General features: G+C 42.3%; 6 protein-coding genes and 1 pseudogene across 8 annotated transcripts; 3 read left to right on the top strand and 4 right to left on the bottom strand.

The window, feature by feature from the left end:
• Window positions 1-371: 371 nt before the first annotated feature.
• Window positions 372-1,474, top strand: LOC104806480. 2 transcript variants are annotated; one of them, XM_010531404.2, is made up of 4 exons: window positions 372-618; window positions 725-821; window positions 1,000-1,054; window positions 1,125-1,474. In XM_010531404.2, exons 1-4 carry the CDS (start codon window positions 481-483, stop codon window positions 1,240-1,242), a joined length of 408 nt encoding a protein of 135 aa, XP_010529706.1. In that variant the 5' UTR covers window positions 372-480; the 3' UTR covers window positions 1,243-1,474. The 2 variants fall into 2 exon arrangements, with proteins under 2 accessions (XP_010529706.1, XP_010529707.1); XM_010531405.2 differs by having other exon boundaries at window positions 417-618; window positions 706-821.
• A 173-nt stretch (window positions 1,475-1,647) lies between these two features.
• On the bottom strand, window positions 1,648-4,650 carry LOC104806478 (probable fructokinase-5). 2 transcript variants are annotated; one of them, XM_019201733.1, is made up of 6 exons: window positions 4,572-4,650; window positions 2,968-3,214; window positions 2,365-2,775; window positions 2,154-2,288; window positions 1,940-2,056; window positions 1,648-1,851 (listed from the first exon to the last, which is right to left on the bottom strand). In XM_019201733.1, exons 2-6 carry the CDS (start codon window positions 3,139-3,141, stop codon window positions 1,717-1,719), a joined length of 972 nt encoding a protein of 323 aa, XP_019057278.1. In that variant the 5' UTR covers window positions 3,142-3,214; window positions 4,572-4,650; the 3' UTR covers window positions 1,648-1,716. The 2 variants fall into 2 exon arrangements, with proteins under 2 accessions (XP_019057278.1, XP_010529703.1); XM_010531401.1 differs by lacking the exon at window positions 4,572-4,650 and adding an exon at window positions 3,301-3,373.
• On the bottom strand, window positions 3,363-4,466 carry LOC104806479. Its single transcript, XM_010531402.1, has one exon. It carries the CDS (start codon window positions 3,967-3,969, stop codon window positions 3,703-3,705), a length of 267 nt encoding a protein of 88 aa, XP_010529704.1. The 5' UTR covers window positions 3,970-4,466; the 3' UTR covers window positions 3,363-3,702.
• A 235-nt stretch (window positions 4,651-4,885) lies between the features above and the next one.
• On the top strand, window positions 4,886-6,309 carry LOC104806475 (chlorophyll a-b binding protein CP26, chloroplastic-like). Its single transcript, XM_010531398.2, has 6 exons — window positions 4,886-5,139; window positions 5,238-5,322; window positions 5,403-5,453; window positions 5,526-5,646; window positions 5,729-5,863; window positions 5,939-6,309. The coding sequence occupies exons 1-6, from the start codon at window positions 4,935-4,937 to the stop codon at window positions 6,197-6,199; spliced, it is 858 nt and encodes a 285-aa protein (XP_010529700.1). The 5' UTR covers window positions 4,886-4,934; the 3' UTR covers window positions 6,200-6,309.
• Window positions 6,212-8,627, bottom strand: LOC104806476 (transmembrane protein 56-like). The gene is made up of 8 exons (XM_010531399.1): window positions 8,158-8,627; window positions 7,913-8,001; window positions 7,682-7,820; window positions 7,423-7,497; window positions 7,192-7,313; window positions 7,021-7,096; window positions 6,851-6,910; window positions 6,212-6,767 (listed from the first exon to the last, which is right to left on the bottom strand). Exons 1-8 carry the CDS (start codon window positions 8,266-8,268, stop codon window positions 6,630-6,632), a joined length of 810 nt encoding a protein of 269 aa, XP_010529701.1. The 5' UTR covers window positions 8,269-8,627; the 3' UTR covers window positions 6,212-6,629.
• A 349-nt stretch (window positions 8,628-8,976) lies between these two features.
• On the top strand, window positions 8,977-12,283 carry LOC104807006 (annotated as a pseudogene).
• A 247-nt stretch (window positions 12,284-12,530) lies between these two features.
• LOC104806473 (probable aquaporin NIP5-1) lies at window positions 12,531-15,957 on the bottom strand. Its single transcript, XM_010531397.2, has 4 exons — window positions 15,220-15,957; window positions 13,331-13,750; window positions 13,045-13,106; window positions 12,531-12,956 (listed from the first exon to the last, which is right to left on the bottom strand). The coding sequence occupies exons 1-4, from the start codon at window positions 15,454-15,456 to the stop codon at window positions 12,761-12,763; spliced, it is 915 nt and encodes a 304-aa protein (XP_010529699.1). The 5' UTR covers window positions 15,457-15,957; the 3' UTR covers window positions 12,531-12,760.
• Window positions 15,958-16,115: the final 158 nt, after the last annotated feature.

The following is a 16,115-nucleotide window of genomic DNA, read 5'->3' as shown; positions in this document are numbered from 1 at the left end:
TAAATAGAGAAAAATCCAAAATCAGCTCTGAATCCATCCGAAACCTATTGGGCCGGGTTATGGACCGATCCGAACCAAAAAAATCCGGAGCCGCGGGCCGATCCACCCATTTTACAGATTAACCTCTATATTGTATTCTAAACATTTTGTATTTTTGCAGCAATGTTCTAAAATCTGGTTTTTTACCATTATAATTGAATCCAATTGGAGACAATTTAGATTTGGTTATTATTTGGGTATAATTTTTTATTAGATATAATCGAAGATCAAAATTAAATAAATATTTGATTATAAACTCCCCGAATCTAATTCGCCTAACTCCTACAATTTACAACAATAATACATGATGTAATTAAGTATTTTTTTTTTTTTGCATATCAGCTTGTGGGAAGCCAAGCCACCAGTGGGCCTGAGAAGCCCAGTGGAGAGTTGGTTGAAAGGAGAGAGATAGGATTCGCTTTCCGATGTAATTTGGGGAAGATGATGGCGCGCGTGTTGGCATCTCCGGCGACGGTGACGGCGGTTCGGTCGCCGGAGGAAGATGCAGAGGGAGTTTCGACTTCGAAGCAGAGCCAAAGGCTCTCTCTTTCCAAGCCTTCATGGATCGTCAGAACCCAGGTGGAAAAAAAACCCTAACTTTTCTGTCTTCTTCAGTCAGTGTTACATGAAAATCAGTTTAGCGTTCCTTATCCGCAAAAAAAAAAGATGTGGGTTTTGTGGACAGTCTGGAAGCAGGACAGAGAGGCGGCGTACGGCGGAGATCCGCTGCGTTGTCTGCGGCGGAGCTGGCAAAGTTGATTGTCACAACTGTAACGGTAAAGGTAGTTCCTCTGTCATTGGAATAAGAGTATCATTTTACCCAACAAAATCTGTAATTTTCAGACCCAAAAGGTTCTCAGGATCACAAAACAGATGTTGATAATGATTCTGTTCACTTTTGGACACAAAAAATGCGTTTTCTCTTTATGCGAAACTAAGAAAATGGGATGGAGATTGTAGGGAGGACCAACTGTGTTCATCTGGAAATGCTTCCAAGAGGAGAATGGCCTAGATGGTAAAAGATTCTCTTCTTTGTTCTTGCCTTGGATGATTCTGTTCTGATGAAGGTAAAATGAAAGGAACAGGTGCAAGAGCTGTGGTGGGAGTGGATTAGGCTATTGCTCCCGCTGTCTTGGCACCGGAGAGTTCAGACATCCAATGGGTTTCCGCTTCCTTAACAGACAGGAGGATGATAGACAGTAATCTTGAAACTCCTCTGTTCTGTTCTTGAGACCATGCCATGTTTATGTATTGGGGCAGAAGAGCATGTTATAGGAGTGTAGGAGTTTCGTGATTATTTGTAGAGAACAGATTTCATAAAGTCTGGAGAGGAATGTTCATCTAGTCTCTCTACAAAACCAACCTTCTGAGTTTCAGAGGCGTTTGACAGATTGAAGAAAAAGCTGCATCAAATAACAAGTATTCTTGGCGATTTTCTTGGTGATCTTCTCTCTCGATCCTTCTCTTGTCAAGCCAAAGAAGCTTACATGGAAAATAATCCTCATTTACCGAGGGAGTAACTTGCAGAACTGTCACTAGATTATTCAAAGGAGAAATTTATCTACAGAAAAATGGGAACTGACTGAGATGAGATAACACGAAGCAGAGCCGATGGAAAGCACGAGCAGGATGAAGAGAGAAGAGGAGAATGAATAGAGATGAATGGAAAAAATCGAATCATTTGGCCTTGGAATCCATGAGCTGACGAGCATCTGATGGAGTTGGGAGTGCAGGAATGGCTCCTTTCTGAGTTGTACACACTGCTCCACATGCATTTGAAAAGGCCAAAGCCTCCTTCAACTTTCCCTCATCCTGCACATTCATAAAAAAACTTCAATTGGTATGCCTAAATCTAAACCTGTATATCCATTGAAATTCTTCAGAGAGTGAGGGTACACACCTCAAGTATGGATATATCTTTGGCTAGGGAGAAGAGGAAAGAGCCCACAAAAGAATCACCAGCACCAGTTGTGTCCACTGTCTTCACAGAGTATCCAGGCACTCTTCCTTTGAAACTCTGTTGTCAGAAAAGCAAAAACACTGTTAGAAAACTCCAAGCAGAGTTAACTTCGGTTTGTTGTGCGTAAAGTTTGGGTTTTTTTTTCTTTCCACACCTTTGTGAAGTATCTGCAACCTTTCTCTCCATCAGTGACAACAAGCAGCTTGAGTTTGTCATGTATTAAGGACATGACAACATCCTCATTGTCCGAGTTCCCATTGGTGAGGAAGGCAACCTCGTCATCGCTTACCTTCAATGAATTTTGATCATCTTAATGCTAAATAATGTAGGGGGAAAACAATGGGTATGAAATTATAATAGAATACCTTGATGAAATCGGCCTCGTTCCAGATGCTCTTGATGCCGTCTCTTGCAGCGTCAGGAGAAGGCCAGAGAGGTAACCGGACATTCGGGTCATAAGACAGCAAAACACCGGCTTCCTTTGCAGTTTTCATGGCGGCCATGTGAGCGGATCTGCATGGCTCGGAGATCAAGCTTATGGAGCCGTAATGGAAAATCTTGGCCTGCTTTATCAGTCCCCTGTTGAGCTCAGATTCATCCAGAAGCATATCGGCACTAGGGTTTCTGTAAAACATGAACTCTCTTTCACCATTCTTCTTCAACGTCACAAACGCTAAGGCAGTTCTTGCATTCGGATCAAAGCAAACTCCCTCGCTGTTCACACCGTTCTTCTTCAGTATATCCACCAGCATGTGTCCGAACTCGTCATCACCAAACTGAAACATCACCATGATACATAGGATTATGTCTTTATTCATCTGTTATCTGCTGTTTTCCATAATAAGTCCAGGAATCATTTGTCTTTTGAGTTATGGTGTTCTTTTGCAGATTCATAGGACGGGTCAAGAACCATCTTGACAAAAGATTCAAGAAACTTTGGAAGAAATTAAAGAAGCGGGTTCATGTACCTTGCCGATGAAGGCAGATTGGCCACCCAGTTTGGAGATGGCACAGGCGACATTGGCGGGAGCTCCACCGGGGGCCTTGAGGAAACCGGTGGACTCAGCCAGGGAAACTCCGGCGGTGTCGGGGACGAAATCTATGAGCATTTCCCCGAAGGATACTATCAGTGGAGCCACCATTCTTTCTTTTTTCAGCCTCAATAATGAACTCTTTGTTGCTTCTTCAGCTAAATCAAGATCCAAGGTGAAAGACCTGTGTGTGTATATACGAAGCAATGGAAGTTAACACCAGGACCTATTATTACGTGTAACTGAAGGCTTGCAAAGTGGGATCCGTACCAACAGAATGTGATCCGTACAGGTGACGTGACATGTGTTGGTAAAAAAAAAATTAAAAAATATAATACAACCAATATGGGGCCACTGATATATTTTAATGATCGATTATCAGCCCATCAATATTATGGGCCTCTCCCAAAGCCCAATCATCTTATCCGACGTCGTTTCACTTTCCACTTACAAACTTTTATTTATTAAACGACGTCGTTCTATCTGTATCTGGTTCTTGGCCCCTCTATCTCGCTTCGCTTCCAAAGTCATTGGCAACGAATTTAAATTCCATGATTCAAAATCTCTGCTTCTAACGCTTCTACGCTTTCGATCTATTCGTTAGGCCATTTCTCCACAGTTTCTTCACGAAGCATAATCTTTTCGTAATCTGGAGGACGATCGAGGCGTGCATCAATTCGGGCCCCAACAGCTCAAGTACATGACCGTCCTCAGCGATTCCTCCGCCTGCTTGGCCTTGTCGTCTCTGGTATTGCTGGAGACGGATGCGGCGGACGTAGAGAGCCTCTTGGTCTGAGAAATGGACCTCGTCCTGTTCCGGAGATGCTGCTGAGCCGATCGGAGAACGTAGTTCCACCGGCAAACGCCTAACTGATCCTTCAACACTTCCACGGCTCCGATGCTCGCCGCCACAACCCACGCTTTGCTTGTCGAACTCATCTCTGATTCTTCTTCTTCTGATAGAATCTCTGCTTGTGAGCTTTTTCCTTCAAGAGTAGGGAGAGAATTGTTGTGAATTTGCTGATGAAGAGAAGTGAATCTAAGGAACTTGGTTATATATATAGAGAGAAAGAGAGAGAGGAGAAGAGGGCAAAAGCAGAGGGAAGAGGATAGAATGGCCGCAAAAGCTGGTAACGTGGTTGATAAACCAGACGCAGTGGCTGGTGGTTTTCTCGGACTCTGGGTGCCGATGGAATCCCTGAATTTACCGTTTTGTCCACTTTATGACGAAGGGATGAGGGGGTAATATTGGTATTTTATTCCTCATGCCGTGAAGGCACCCGGTTTCCCGGTTAAGACGGTCGGTTTGGGCCTCGAATTCTGCGGACCGTCAGAACCGACGTTGTTTTTCTTTGTCCTCTCGGAAACGCAAAAGAAGCATGAAAGCGACAAATTGTTTCTAATAAAGAAAGAAGGTTTTGTCTTGAATTATCTAAATAAAAATCTCCTTTATTTATTTATGCATTGGTATAACAATTCTTTCAACTCAAAATTATGTATGGATGAAATTCATATAAAAAAAGATTTATAACAGATCAGACCTTTTTAAACCGGATGTATCGGGCCATTTTGGACATGAAAGGCAGATTGCAGACACGTATGCAGTCCATAGGATACCGCCATTGCCCTAAGCAGCATCACATCCACAAAAAAAATGGGGCAACAACAGATGAGAGGATATATCCGTTATCCAACCAATACGCCACGTCAGCACAGCGAACCAATCAGAAGCCAGCATCAGATTCCGCATTGTCTAAACCCGACCAATCAGAGCCAGCGGAGGGACGTCCTACTTGGCATGTCCACGTCCACTTCTCTCAGCCTTATAGTCTTCCTTCTCCACATTCTCGCTCAATCTAATCTCTTTTCCCCAAACCAAAGGTTACGAGCCGTCGGGGCAGAAGATGGCGTCTTTGGGTTTGTCCGAAATGCTGGGAACGCCCCTCAAGTTTGGTCGGGCCGCAAGAACGTCTCCTCCATCGCCATCGAGCCCTGCAACTTTTAGGACAGTTGCTTTTTTCTCCAGGAAGAAGGCTTCTCCCCCTCCCCCTCCCAAGTCCAAGACCGCTTCTGTCTCTGCTACTAGCGACGAGCTCGCTAAGTGGTACGGTACGGTCTCTCCCTTCTGAAATCTCTCTTTTTGTTCTTTTTCTTTGAGGAGGTCAAGGAAAGATGTGTTGATGAATCTCTGTGGAACCCATCTGCAGGCCCTGACAGGAGGATTTTCTTGCCGGACGGCCTCTTGGACAGATCGGAGATCCCTGAGTACTTGAATGGTGAAGTAGCCGGAGAGTAAGAACCTCTCTCTCTCTCTCTCTGAACTTCTATGGCACAGACGTTGTGGTTGCTTACATTTCTTGGTCAACATGCAGCTATGGTTATGATCCTTTTGGCCTCGGCAAGAAGCCAGAGAACTTTGCCAAGTATGTAGATTCCCTCTCGCTCTCTCTCTCTCTCTCTGGGCTTGTATTGCTAAACGTGGGTCTGTGTTGCAGATACCAAGCCTACGAACTGATCCACGCGAGATGGGCAATGCTGGGAGCAGCCGGCTTCATCATCCCCGAGGCATTGAACAAATATGGCGCCAACTGTGGCCCTGAAGCCGTCTGGTTCAAGGTATGCTTCACACAAAAAAGGAAGCATTTGTTTTTCTCTTAGTGATGCAATGACGATTCTCTAATCCATGACGATGATTCAGACTGGTGCTCTTCTCCTTGACGGAAACACACTGAATTACTTCGGCAAGAACATACCCATCAACCTCATCGTCGCTGTCGTTGCCGAGGTTGTTCTTGTCGGTGGTGCTGAGTACTACAGAATCATCAACGGCTTGGTACTATATGACACAACTGTTGTGTGAATTCTTTTCAAGATTAAAAATGAATCCTGACGTGATGGGAATGTGTAGGATCTTGAGGACAAGCTTCATCCAGGAGGGCCATTCGACCCATTGGGGCTTGCAAAGGACCCAGAACAAGCGGCTCTGCTCAAGGTGAAGGAGATCAAGAATGGCAGATTGGCCATGTTTTCCATGCTTGGCTTCTTCTTACAAGCCTATGTCACCGGAGAAGGTCCTGTGGAGAATCTCGCTAAGCATCTCAGCGACCCCTTTGGAAACAACTTGCTCACTGTCATTGCTGGAACTGCTGAAAGAGCTCCCACCCTCTGATTCCTCTCTCTCTCTCTCTCTCTCTCTCTCTCTGTACTTCAGTATCTCAATTTGCTGTACACCTTGTTGATGAGATTTTCTGTCACATTGTCCAAACTTGAGAATCTCCAGTTTCTTTGAAATTCCAATCACTTCAAGTCTCCCAGGTTAAGCTACAGAGAGCGTGAGAGAACCGAGGAGCATAAATCAGACAGCAGAATACAGAGAAACCAAATTCGTTTCCTGTTAAATCCAAACAGTAATATCGAGTTTAGGAGTTAGGAGACGATAATTCCACTTCGGAAACTGAGAAAACTATGATCAATCTCGTATTCCTTTAAGCAGTTTGCCAAGGCCATGGCTTCAAAGTAAGAACACTGGTACCAATTACTAGACAACAGACCAATGTGATTGCCCCAGCTATCGAATCAAACCATCACCCTATAATCATTCATTCACAGTGTCTCGATTTCGACACGGTCTTGATCAACCCTTTTGCGATCTTCCAAAACCAGATGAGATTCATCACTCCTAAAGCCGGTGGTATCGTGAGCAGGCTGTAAAACCCGAGTGGGAAAACTTGCTTGACCTGAAAGCATACGCTTGAGAGACTTAGATTCTTGTGATTCTATGATCTTCCTTCCTGATTACTCGAGCTCGAATATGACATACCTGATCAAAATGGAGGGACATGTGAATGAAAAAGTAGATGAACAAAAAGACCCTCGCCACCTGAAATTGAGCAGAAAGTTTTTGTTGACATCCTGGGATGTAAAACAAATGCCACAAAAGAAGAGATTCCAAATCAAATCATGTAGCATTTCGAATGTGTTTGACGGTACCAGCCAACCCAGGAACAGGGCAATCCCGTTATACACATAAAGCTTCGAGCTTTTCTGACCAATGGTATCCAAGTACCTGCGTATGCATATCCGACAGTGCAAAGGGCGAAAACAAATTAGAATAACAAGGAATATTAGATGGAAAAAGGAAATTCCCATCAAGAAACCGACAATCGTAGATTCACAAATGGAGTTGTGGCTTCAGAGAGGAGAACCATGAATATGTAGAACTGACTTTGCCCGCTTGTGACCGCAAGGATAATAGCAAGCATGGATAGGCAATGGTGAAACACCTTGAGTTCATTCAACCACAAAAGAAAGTGCCTAAGTTGAAAAATCCTGACCATTGGTCATTTTCGAAGGAAAGCAATATATAACATCAGATTATGCCTTGATACTTACATACTCCACACCACCAAGAACCGGAAAATGCCACAGGATCACCGACAAATCCGTCAGGAAATAACCAATGGAAAACTGCAAAAGGTTGAAATTGAATCATGAATAGATTTTTTCTTTAATTGGTTTTACAAGTATCCAAATAGGTAAGTAACTTGAATTCAACAGATGCAGAAAAGGGAAAAGATATCTCATCCTTGAAGTGAAGGTAGGAACTCTAATCTTGAAAGCAAGTTTTCTAGTGTCTACTTGCAAAACTCACCCCCAATACGGCTTCGGACAAAGTTGAAGTCCGGTTGATGATCAAATCACCAGGAACATTATCATCAAACAGCCCTGAAAATATCAACAGATAGATTGCAGCCACCGAAACAAAAACTGCGTGAAAAGTTGAGAAGCCCCTGAAAAAAACAAGACATTTCAGCTCACAGAAATGAGACCAACTTTTGATTCAATGCAGAGACAGAAGTGACAAATGGTGAAGTTACCTCACCTGTTGTTCCATTCCATTCGCTGTTTGCTTCCGAGTGTTCCATAAGCTTTGAAGAGCAAATGACTTGTCCAACCAGTTAAGTGGTAAACCTTCAAAACAAACATTCAAAGGCTCTTACTTACAAAACCCAGCATCCAGGATGATCCTTTCAACATCTTGCAGAAAACAGACTTGGAATCAAGAACAGTAAAACAGAGCAGAAGATGGAAAGATTCATGGGCAAAAAGATTTAACATTTCGCTTACAACTTTGCAAATGATGATACCCAGACATACAGACGCGACCACAGTGACTTGTTTGGTAGAGGTAAAGCCATCGATGGCAAATGCGAACCCAAGATGGAAACTCGTAGCCATGGAGACTACCCCTCTTCTTCGACGGGATTGTCGGAGCGATAAGAGATTCAGGATAAACAAAAATACACAGACAAGAGAGATGAAAACCAGATCAAAACATACGGTACCAGTTAATCGGAATGACGAAGAGACAAAACCTATAATCTGGTGTTCAAGAAAGAAAACTGAGGAACCTTCCACAAACAAAACTGAGGAAACAAGGTAAACAATCGAAACCCAGAAGAAGAGGCTTGACCCGTTTTCCCCTCTCTCCCTTTCTCTGAGTCAAGCAAATTACTCACCTCCTTGTTGATTTCGTTTCTCTCTCTTTTCGGTTTCTATTGCATTGGAAAGGTCTTGCCTTTTTAAATCCTTTTTTTTTATGATTTGATATATTCTTGAATGCATCAGTTTTCCTTGCAAGAATTGGTTGGTCGAGATGTCAAATAACTTCATTTATTCATTAGAAAAACATTATGTATATACAGCCAAAAAATACATTATCTTCTAAGCAGTTGGCTAGAATTCTTCTCAACATTAAAAAAAAAATCTCGTTTTTTTCTTCTTTTTACCGCTTAGAATTCTTTACAAAGTCAGCAGTCAGTGCAAGAGTAGAAAAAATTTGAAATTTCAATGGAAAAAGACGAAGTGCCTTCTGATTGGTCCATTGGAGGGTTTGCCCTTTGGAAAGTTAATCCTTTCTTAATTGAATCCATGGCTTTTTCTCATCACCGGTGGTTGGCAAATGCATTCTGCGAGTCCCACGTACGTCTGAGAAGAAAAACTATGGCGTCTGTGCCCTAAACCTACTCATCAATTCTAAAGCATTATTCATTGATTGGGACTGATTTGACTGCTGAGATAAAGCGCCATGAAATCATATAAGCTCAAGAAGAAGAAAACTCATGAGAAATACCCAGTGGAAAGGGTCACTCTGTAGTCGTTTTCATAGCTCGGATTTCTTCTTCTTGACGGTCAATAGACAGAGAAGCGATGTTACCGTGATTTCAGGAAGCATATGTGAAATTTGGCATCCTCTTAGGTGTGCACATATGACTGCTCTTGAGTTCTGCGTTTATCATTTGGGTCGATTAGATAAGCAAAGAAGCTGATATTATGACATGTTCTGGTATAGTTTCAGGGCAGTAGGGCTCCAAAAGCATGAGACTTTGTGGAATGTATCTTCAAAGGTTGGAGCTTTTTTTTTTTTTTTTGTCAAAGTCAAAGGTTGGAGCTTTCCACCTCTTTTTCTTCAATCCGAGGAGGGTCGCTCTGGAAAATTTGGAAATCGTGCTGATTGATCACATACGAAAGCTGTAAGAAGAGAGAATGCGGAGAAGATTTCCTAATCGGGCGAACCAATTCCACTTTTTGTGTTCATATTCCCTCACCATCTTCGACACGAAAACCAGCGTTCGCAGTGTTAGGTGGCTTTTGATCTTCTCTCCAAGAGCTTTGATCGTGTAAATATCCAAAGGGTTCTCTCTGTTCGAGCCTCTCTCTCTCTTTCTTCCAGGTTGAAGGAGGCGAAATTTCTGGGATTTTCTCCGACAAAAACCCTACATTTTGTCGGAGTCTCAGAGACAAACCCAGTTTAATGGCTCTGTCTCTCTCCTCTACTCTCTTCTCCGATCCCTTGCTCTCATTCCGTACCAACCAAAGGCCGAATCTTCGTTCTAAAACCCATACGCTCAGGCTGTTTTGCTGTTCAGGGTTCTCCCAAAATCGTCAGTTTTCTTCGGATTCTGAGAAGAGATCTCTGTGTATGGCCACGGGCGAGCTTTTCCTGGGAATCGCATCGAGGCTTATAAGAACAGCCGACAGACGATCTTCTCCGCTGCCGATTGCCGACACGAGTGACAATGGCGAGAGAATTGCGACCGTCATAGAGGATGAGATCGAACCTGAGGTGATATGGGAACAAAGGGTCAAAGACGTAGAGGCCGAGAAGGAGAGGAAGATCATTACAAGCCCCGGATTCAGCTTCTCTGCCGCAGGGCTTTTGTTCCCTTATCATCTCGGTGTTCCCATTTTCTCATCGAAAAGGGTTACATCAAGGTACTTACTCCATTTCTTCATTTCCATCATCTTCCATGTCAGTTTCATTGTTCTTCTGCTGAGAATCGTGTGATCATACCCCATGAAAGCTCTGGCTTGATGGTGAAGAAAGACGTGTTCTTTATGCAGAGACGACTCCTTTGGCAGGATCCTCAGCTGGTGCTATAATTTGTGCAGCGATAGCCTGTGGATTAAGTATGCCAATGGCGTTAGAAGCCACCAAGTCCCTAGCTGATGATTGTCTGAAAAAGGGTACTGCTTTTCGTCTAGGGGTAAATCCGAATCTTCCCTTTCTCAGTTCTCATGCTCTACACCAAGTTAAAGAACCGTTAGAGCTGTAACATCTCTGGTGATTATCCAATCAAGTCTTAGTCATCTTCTTTTGGATATTCCTTCTCGATTACATGGATCATTAAGATCATTACACCACTGCCGGTTTTGATGTCAGTGCATCCTGTCTGAATGATGCTCGATACCACGGTTTCAGGCCCTTCTTACAGGTTATCTTGAAGAGTTACTGCCAGATGATGCTCATATCAGTTGCAACGGGAGAATTCGAGGTGAGAACGATACCGTTCTCTCCTCTTGAACGATCCCTCCTTTGCCATTTTCTCTGCGTTCATGTTTGAGCTTTTCTGATTTTTACCAGTTGGTGTCACCCTGATTTCATGGAGAACAAGAGGTCTACTGGTGGATCAATTCGATTCCAAGAGAGACTTGCCATTGTTACGTCTTCCTTTATTCCAGGGTATGTGTGTATATATAACTTGCTTCAAAATGTTAGGTCTTGGTGGGTTGAAATTTAACTAACGTTGTATGCGCAAATGCTGCAGGTATCTTTCGCCGAGGCCTGCAACGAGGTTTCGTAATCGGATCTGTATAGATGGAGGATTGACGTTTTTCATGCCTCCAACTTCTGCTTCCAAAACTGTATGTTCATGATGAAGATGCTCTCTCAATTCCTCAGTTACTCATACATAACACATACACATCTCGGAAAGCTTCTCTTGCGAACCCTTTCGCATTGCCTTCCCCTATATCATATATTAGTATTTGATTCGGGTTAGGTATCCTAAATTTTCAGATACCTGACACAATTCCGAACCCAAAATATCAGTAGGTTTCTATGTAAGATCTCTAAAATCTAGAGGTAAAGATATCATGTTAGTGTTCATTGTGCTATATGTAGGCCAAATTACCCGAATTCGAATAATCGAATCCGATTTTTGGCTTTCCTCACGCTATGACCAGATCCCATCCCGTGTAGTTCATACAGTTCTCGGGCACCCTGAATTTAGTTTTTTTTTCAGCCCTACCTTACATTATTCAAATCTTAAAATGTTAGATCTCTTCGTTTACGACTTTCTGCGTCACGGTTTGCAGGTATGAGTCTGTGCATTCCCGGGATTCACGATCGGATTGGAAGGAACGGGGATAAGTCTGGACTGCAACCCTGAAAACAGGGCAACGCCTAGTCAAGTAAGCGTGCTCTTGTCGTGTCGTGTCCATGTATTCGGTCTTTTTTCCCCCATTGAATACGTTTTTGCTGCACCTTTTTGTTTTCTTCTTCCTCTCCATGACAGCTTTTCAAATGGGCGCTCGGGCCAGCGGAGGATGAGGTGTTGGATAGTTTGTCCGAGTGGGGATACGCGGACGCGGCTACGTGGGCTGAGAAGAATCCGGTCGATGAATTGGTTCATGGCGACACTTCTGCTTGTCTGAAAAGTGAAAACTACCTCTTGATTCTACTTCACCTAAAAGGCAGCAAGAGTAACTTTGTTTAGCAATCATTTAGTTTTATTTAATACAGAACTAGGGTTTTGTTCAAGGAACTTGTACTTTTAGAATCTCTACATTAGTTGCGGGGTTTGGATAGGTTATCCGAGATTCCGGTGTTCACTGTATCTGAATCGATCTGGTCATTTTAAATTTCGGTTCGGTTATATTTTGGTTTTGATCTATTATATGGTTATTTCAATTTTTTTTTATAATCTGAAAATTTAGTGATTGTTCGATTTAATTACATCTTTCAAAATAGTGGATTTGTTCGATTTAATTACATCTTTCAAAATAGTGGAGAAATCCATAGATGAGAGAATATTCGAATCTAGATTGAGAATGAGTTTTATTTAACCTTTAAACCGTCAATCTTAATGGGTATTTGGTTAATGACCGGATTGGATGTAACTTTATGCTTCAAAAGAACCAAAATATATATATATATATATATAAAGTTTTAACTTTTATTAATCACACACAAACACAATAATCTTTTTACGAAAGACAGCAGCAAAACAACAAACAACGAAAGGACACGACAAAACCACAAACTGACAGTAACAGACACATTGCATCGGAGATGTAAGTAACTAACGATGCAAATCGCATTTGACTTTTGGTCACATCGCTTCTTATTCACCACACACACACAAAAAAAGGCAAAGACTTTGATAAATCAACGGCGGAAGCTCCTGACCTGGCGAGGCGGGTCGGCCTCACTGTCGCTGAGCTTGACGCCGGTGTAGACCGCCGCACCAGCCACCGCACCGAGCGTTGGAGCCACCAGGTATATCCATATCGCCTTGTAGTTCCCGGCTGCAACCGCTGGCCCTAGTGTTCTCACTGGGTTCATCGAACCTCCACTCGAGGGTCTGTTAACCGAACAAAGTATAGCCAGCCGGTTATTTCCGGTTTTCTCTGTGACAAGATTCATACGTACACATTGCCACAATCTCTTACCCAGCGACAAGGATGTTGAGCATGACCGTGGCTCCGACAGCAATGCCTGCTAGTTCTCCAACCTGCTCGAAACCGAATTCAAGTTTAGTTCTAATACAATATGAATCAATCAAAGAAAACCTTATAGTGTTTATGTATAGGAGATCTTGTTTTATTGCTTAGGTTTGTACGAAAATCGAATATCCGAAACCCTGTAATTATCTTTATATGATGAATATACAGAATTTTTCGCTCTATCTCCACCTCATAAACCCAAAAGAGAGTAATAAGAAAGATATGCACGTACCGCACGAGTATCGGTGGCAACAGCAGTGACGACAAAGAGGAGATTGAAAGTGATGAGGAACTCGAGAGCAAAGGCCTGTCCGATGCCGACGGAAGGGACAGTAACCCCTCCGGACATAAAAGGGTGGAACACGCCCTTCAGGGCGAAGGAAGCGCAAATGGAGGCCGAGACCTGAGCCGCGATGTAGGCCGGGACGTGGGCCCAGGGGAAGTGGCGAAGAGCCGCGAAGGCGATGGTGAGAGACGGGTTCAGGTGAGCTCCGGAGATGTGTCCGGTCGAGAGAATTATGATCATGACGGCCAGCCCTGCGCATGCCGCATTGCCTATGAGAGTTTCCGCGCCATTGTACTTCTGGTTCACGATCGGTCCGGCTGTTGCAGCGAATATCAGGATGAATGTTCCCACGAACTCAGCTCCGAGCTGGTTTGATTACAAACACACCCGTTCGAATCAGTCTCGGTGTGTGTGTGTGTGCGTATGTATATATTGATGAAGGGTTTCAGGATTCAAGCATAAAACCGGACGGTTTCTTGTTCAGGAAGTAAGTGAATCGCGAGGGATTCCAGAGGAGAATATATCATGAAATCTGACGTTGTCTAATCTGCCTAGTGTGTTCAACATAAAACAGACAACTAGGAATGATTTAATGGTCAATTCAAGACTCTAAACCATCGACTAATATAGCAAGATAGGCATGTCGCGTAAATTTCATGTACAAGCACGCCCCGAAATCGTCTTTAAAAGAAAGGGAAGATAATATGTATATATATATCAGTCAACGGTATGAGTTGTCATGCTTTCCTCGTGAATAAGCATTGAAATGAACAACAATACCTATATATATATATATATAACAATGGTGGTTATTATATTATTGCTATTATTGGTGGCGAGGACAAAGGGACAGGAGGAAGGGGTGATTGCGTTAACATGACAGGGGAGGCTGTGTTTACGTCCTTGATTGAAGAGAGGATATCATCATGCGTGTACACCGATTTAAGACACCTACTACCCTTATCGTGCTTTCGTCATTTCAACTCAATTAAAAAAAACTATATTTTATATTTTTTACGTGGAAATATATTCGCGTAACCATTTAAGAAGAAAGAACTTGTCGTAAGCTTTTAATGTAAAATACCTTTTAATGGCATGGCTCTTAAAGAAAGTAGATGAATATCTCGGTTTCCGTTTTACATTTTTTATTTTAAAAGTTGTATATTTTATTCAGTTGTTTGTATTATACTTCCGTTTTTCTATTTTATTTGAATTAAATTTTAATTAAAAGCTATCTATTTTACCAAATTTGTTTCTTATTTTTTATATAGTTTAATTTAAAATGTTAAATCTAACTATAAAAATATTTTGGATTCAGATATAAAATATACGCTCATTTTACCAAACTGTAGTAGGTTTTTAGCGTTACTTTTCTATTATGAAACAAAAAGAGGAAAAATGGAATCTATATGGTCGGTCGGTGTTCATTCAAGTCCAGTCGGAGTGGGCCTACGATTTATTCTCTCATATCATTATCTTATAATAATTTCTCCGTCACTTTTTTTATTTATTTATTTAAATATTTCACTGGCGACTTTAAGTTCTCCGCCATGTATATAATATGACGTACAAAACTGCTTCAGCCATCAGCGGCGTTATACATGCATTATATAGAAATGGGTGCATAGAAGGTCATCGAAATCAGCATTACGATGCATACTTTATATATATATATATATATATTTATAATTTAGATATATTAGATATTTAATAGAATGGGTTCTATATATATATTATTAGTGAAAAACACGAATGATTATTCCAAAATATTTGTCAAAATCCTTAAGAATGTTACCAATCTTAAAAAAGAATCCTATGTAGGGTTTTGATTTTACCTTGCGGGAGAGGGAGACGTCGGGGGAGGGGAAGTCGGTGAAGCACGTGTGGGGCTGACCCCACGTGGGAACAGTGACGGGCAAGCATTTGCACCTCGGCATCGACTTCCGGTCGTACGACAAAGAGTCCACTCTCATCGCCGATATCAACGGCCCTCCCGGAGTCCCCGGCGTCCCCGGTGTCGCCGGCGCTGAATATCCGGCTGTAGCCGCCGCCTCTGCATCCGGAGGAGCCATCTCTCTCTCTCTCTTGTTTTTTTTTTTTTGGTTTTTTCAAGGATTGAGAAAAGGAAAACGATACTGAAATTCTACTTGTTTTTAGGGTTTTTTAAAGGGTTGGGGACGAAATTACATGATTTGAAGGTTTTTTATAGAGTTGGGATTACACTGTTGCCTTAGACTTCGCCAGGACCTGGACCTTGAAAACGATACACTAATAAATGGAACTCATCGGCAATTCGATCACTATTTTTTTTTTTTTTTTTTTTGTGGATGAGAAATGGAGAGAGAGAGATGGACTAAATTACATGCTTGCTAGGGTTTTTATAAAGCTGGAGCTACGTGAGAAGAAGAAGAAGAAGGAGGGAGAAGAGATCCAGATCTCACAGGCTGATGATGATCAAAAGCAAAGCAAAAGACAGAACATACGAGAAGAAAAGAACATTAATGAACTTGGTTTCTAGAGAGAGAGAGAGAGATGGTGGAGGGTTTTGTTTTGGGTGGAGATGGAAGCTTTGGGTCCAGAAACTTATATATATACAGAAGGAGATGCAGTGAATCCACAAAACACAATTACGAGAGAGAGAGAGAGAAAAGTCAACGGAACCATCTCCCATCATATCTTTAAGCATCTTTTACTGACTTCTTCATAAGTTCTTGCTACCGTCACAGCTCTT

This window comes from Tarenaya hassleriana, unplaced genomic scaffold (assembly GCF_000463585.1).
Source record: "Tarenaya hassleriana unplaced genomic scaffold, ASM46358v1 Cleome12, whole genome shotgun sequence".
Taxonomy (NCBI): Eukaryota; Viridiplantae; Streptophyta; class Magnoliopsida; order Brassicales; family Cleomaceae; genus Tarenaya; species Tarenaya hassleriana.
Note: the sequence above shows the minus strand (reverse complement) of the source record. Positions and strands in the feature narration are given on the sequence as shown.

Bases quoted from the DNA above. Each gene is read 5' to 3' on its own strand.
- LOC104806479 (XM_010531402.1), bottom strand. From the start codon at position 3,969: ATGAGTTCGACAAGCAAAGCGTGGGTTGTGGCGGCGAGCATCGGAGCC.
- LOC104806480 (XM_010531404.2), top strand. From the start codon at position 481: ATGATGGCGCGCGTGTTGGCATCTCCGGCGACGGTGACGGCGGTTCGG. The intron at 619-724 runs GTGGAAAAAAAA...TTTTGTGGACAG, and splicing joins CATGGATCGTCAGAACCCAG to TCTGGAAGCAGGACAGAGAG. The intron at 1,055-1,124 runs GTAAAAGATTCT...TGAAAGGAACAG, and splicing joins AGAGGAGAATGGCCTAGATG to GTGCAAGAGCTGTGGTGGGA.
- LOC104806475 (XM_010531398.2), top strand. From the start codon at position 4,935: ATGGCGTCTTTGGGTTTGTCCGAAATGCTGGGAACGCCCCTCAAGTTT. The intron at 5,140-5,237 runs GTACGGTCTCTC...ACCCATCTGCAG, and splicing joins CGAGCTCGCTAAGTGGTACG to GCCCTGACAGGAGGATTTTC. The intron at 5,647-5,728 runs GTATGCTTCACA...ACGATGATTCAG, and splicing joins CTGAAGCCGTCTGGTTCAAG to ACTGGTGCTCTTCTCCTTGA.
- LOC104806478 (XM_019201733.1), bottom strand. From the start codon at position 3,141: ATGGTGGCTCCACTGATAGTATCCTTCGGGGAAATGCTCATAGATTTC. The intron at 2,776-2,967 runs GTACATGAACCC...GTGATGTTTCAG, and splicing joins AATCTGCCTTCATCGGCAAG to TTTGGTGATGACGAGTTCGG. The intron at 1,852-1,939 runs GTGTGTACCCTC...ATGAATGTGCAG, and splicing joins AAGATATATCCATACTTGAG to GATGAGGGAAAGTTGAAGGA.
- LOC104806473 (XM_010531397.2), bottom strand. From the start codon at position 15,456: ATGGCTCCTCCGGATGCAGAGGCGGCGGCTACAGCCGGATATTCAGCG. The intron at 13,751-15,219 runs GTAAAATCAAAA...TAATCAAACCAG, and splicing joins ACGTCTCCCTCTCCCGCAAG to CTCGGAGCTGAGTTCGTGGG. The intron at 12,957-13,044 runs GTAAGAGATTGT...TTCGGTTAACAG, and splicing joins CTCAACATCCTTGTCGCTGG to ACCCTCGAGTGGAGGTTCGA.
- LOC104806476 (XM_010531399.1), bottom strand. From the start codon at position 8,268: ATGGCTACGAGTTTCCATCTTGGGTTCGCATTTGCCATCGATGGCTTT. The intron at 8,002-8,157 runs GTAAGCGAAATG...TTTGTTTTGAAG, and splicing joins GTATCATCATTTGCAAAGTT to GTTTACCACTTAACTGGTTG. The intron at 7,498-7,681 runs GTGAGTTTTGCA...AACCTTTTGCAG, and splicing joins TGTCCGAAGCCGTATTGGGG to TTTTCCATTGGTTATTTCCT.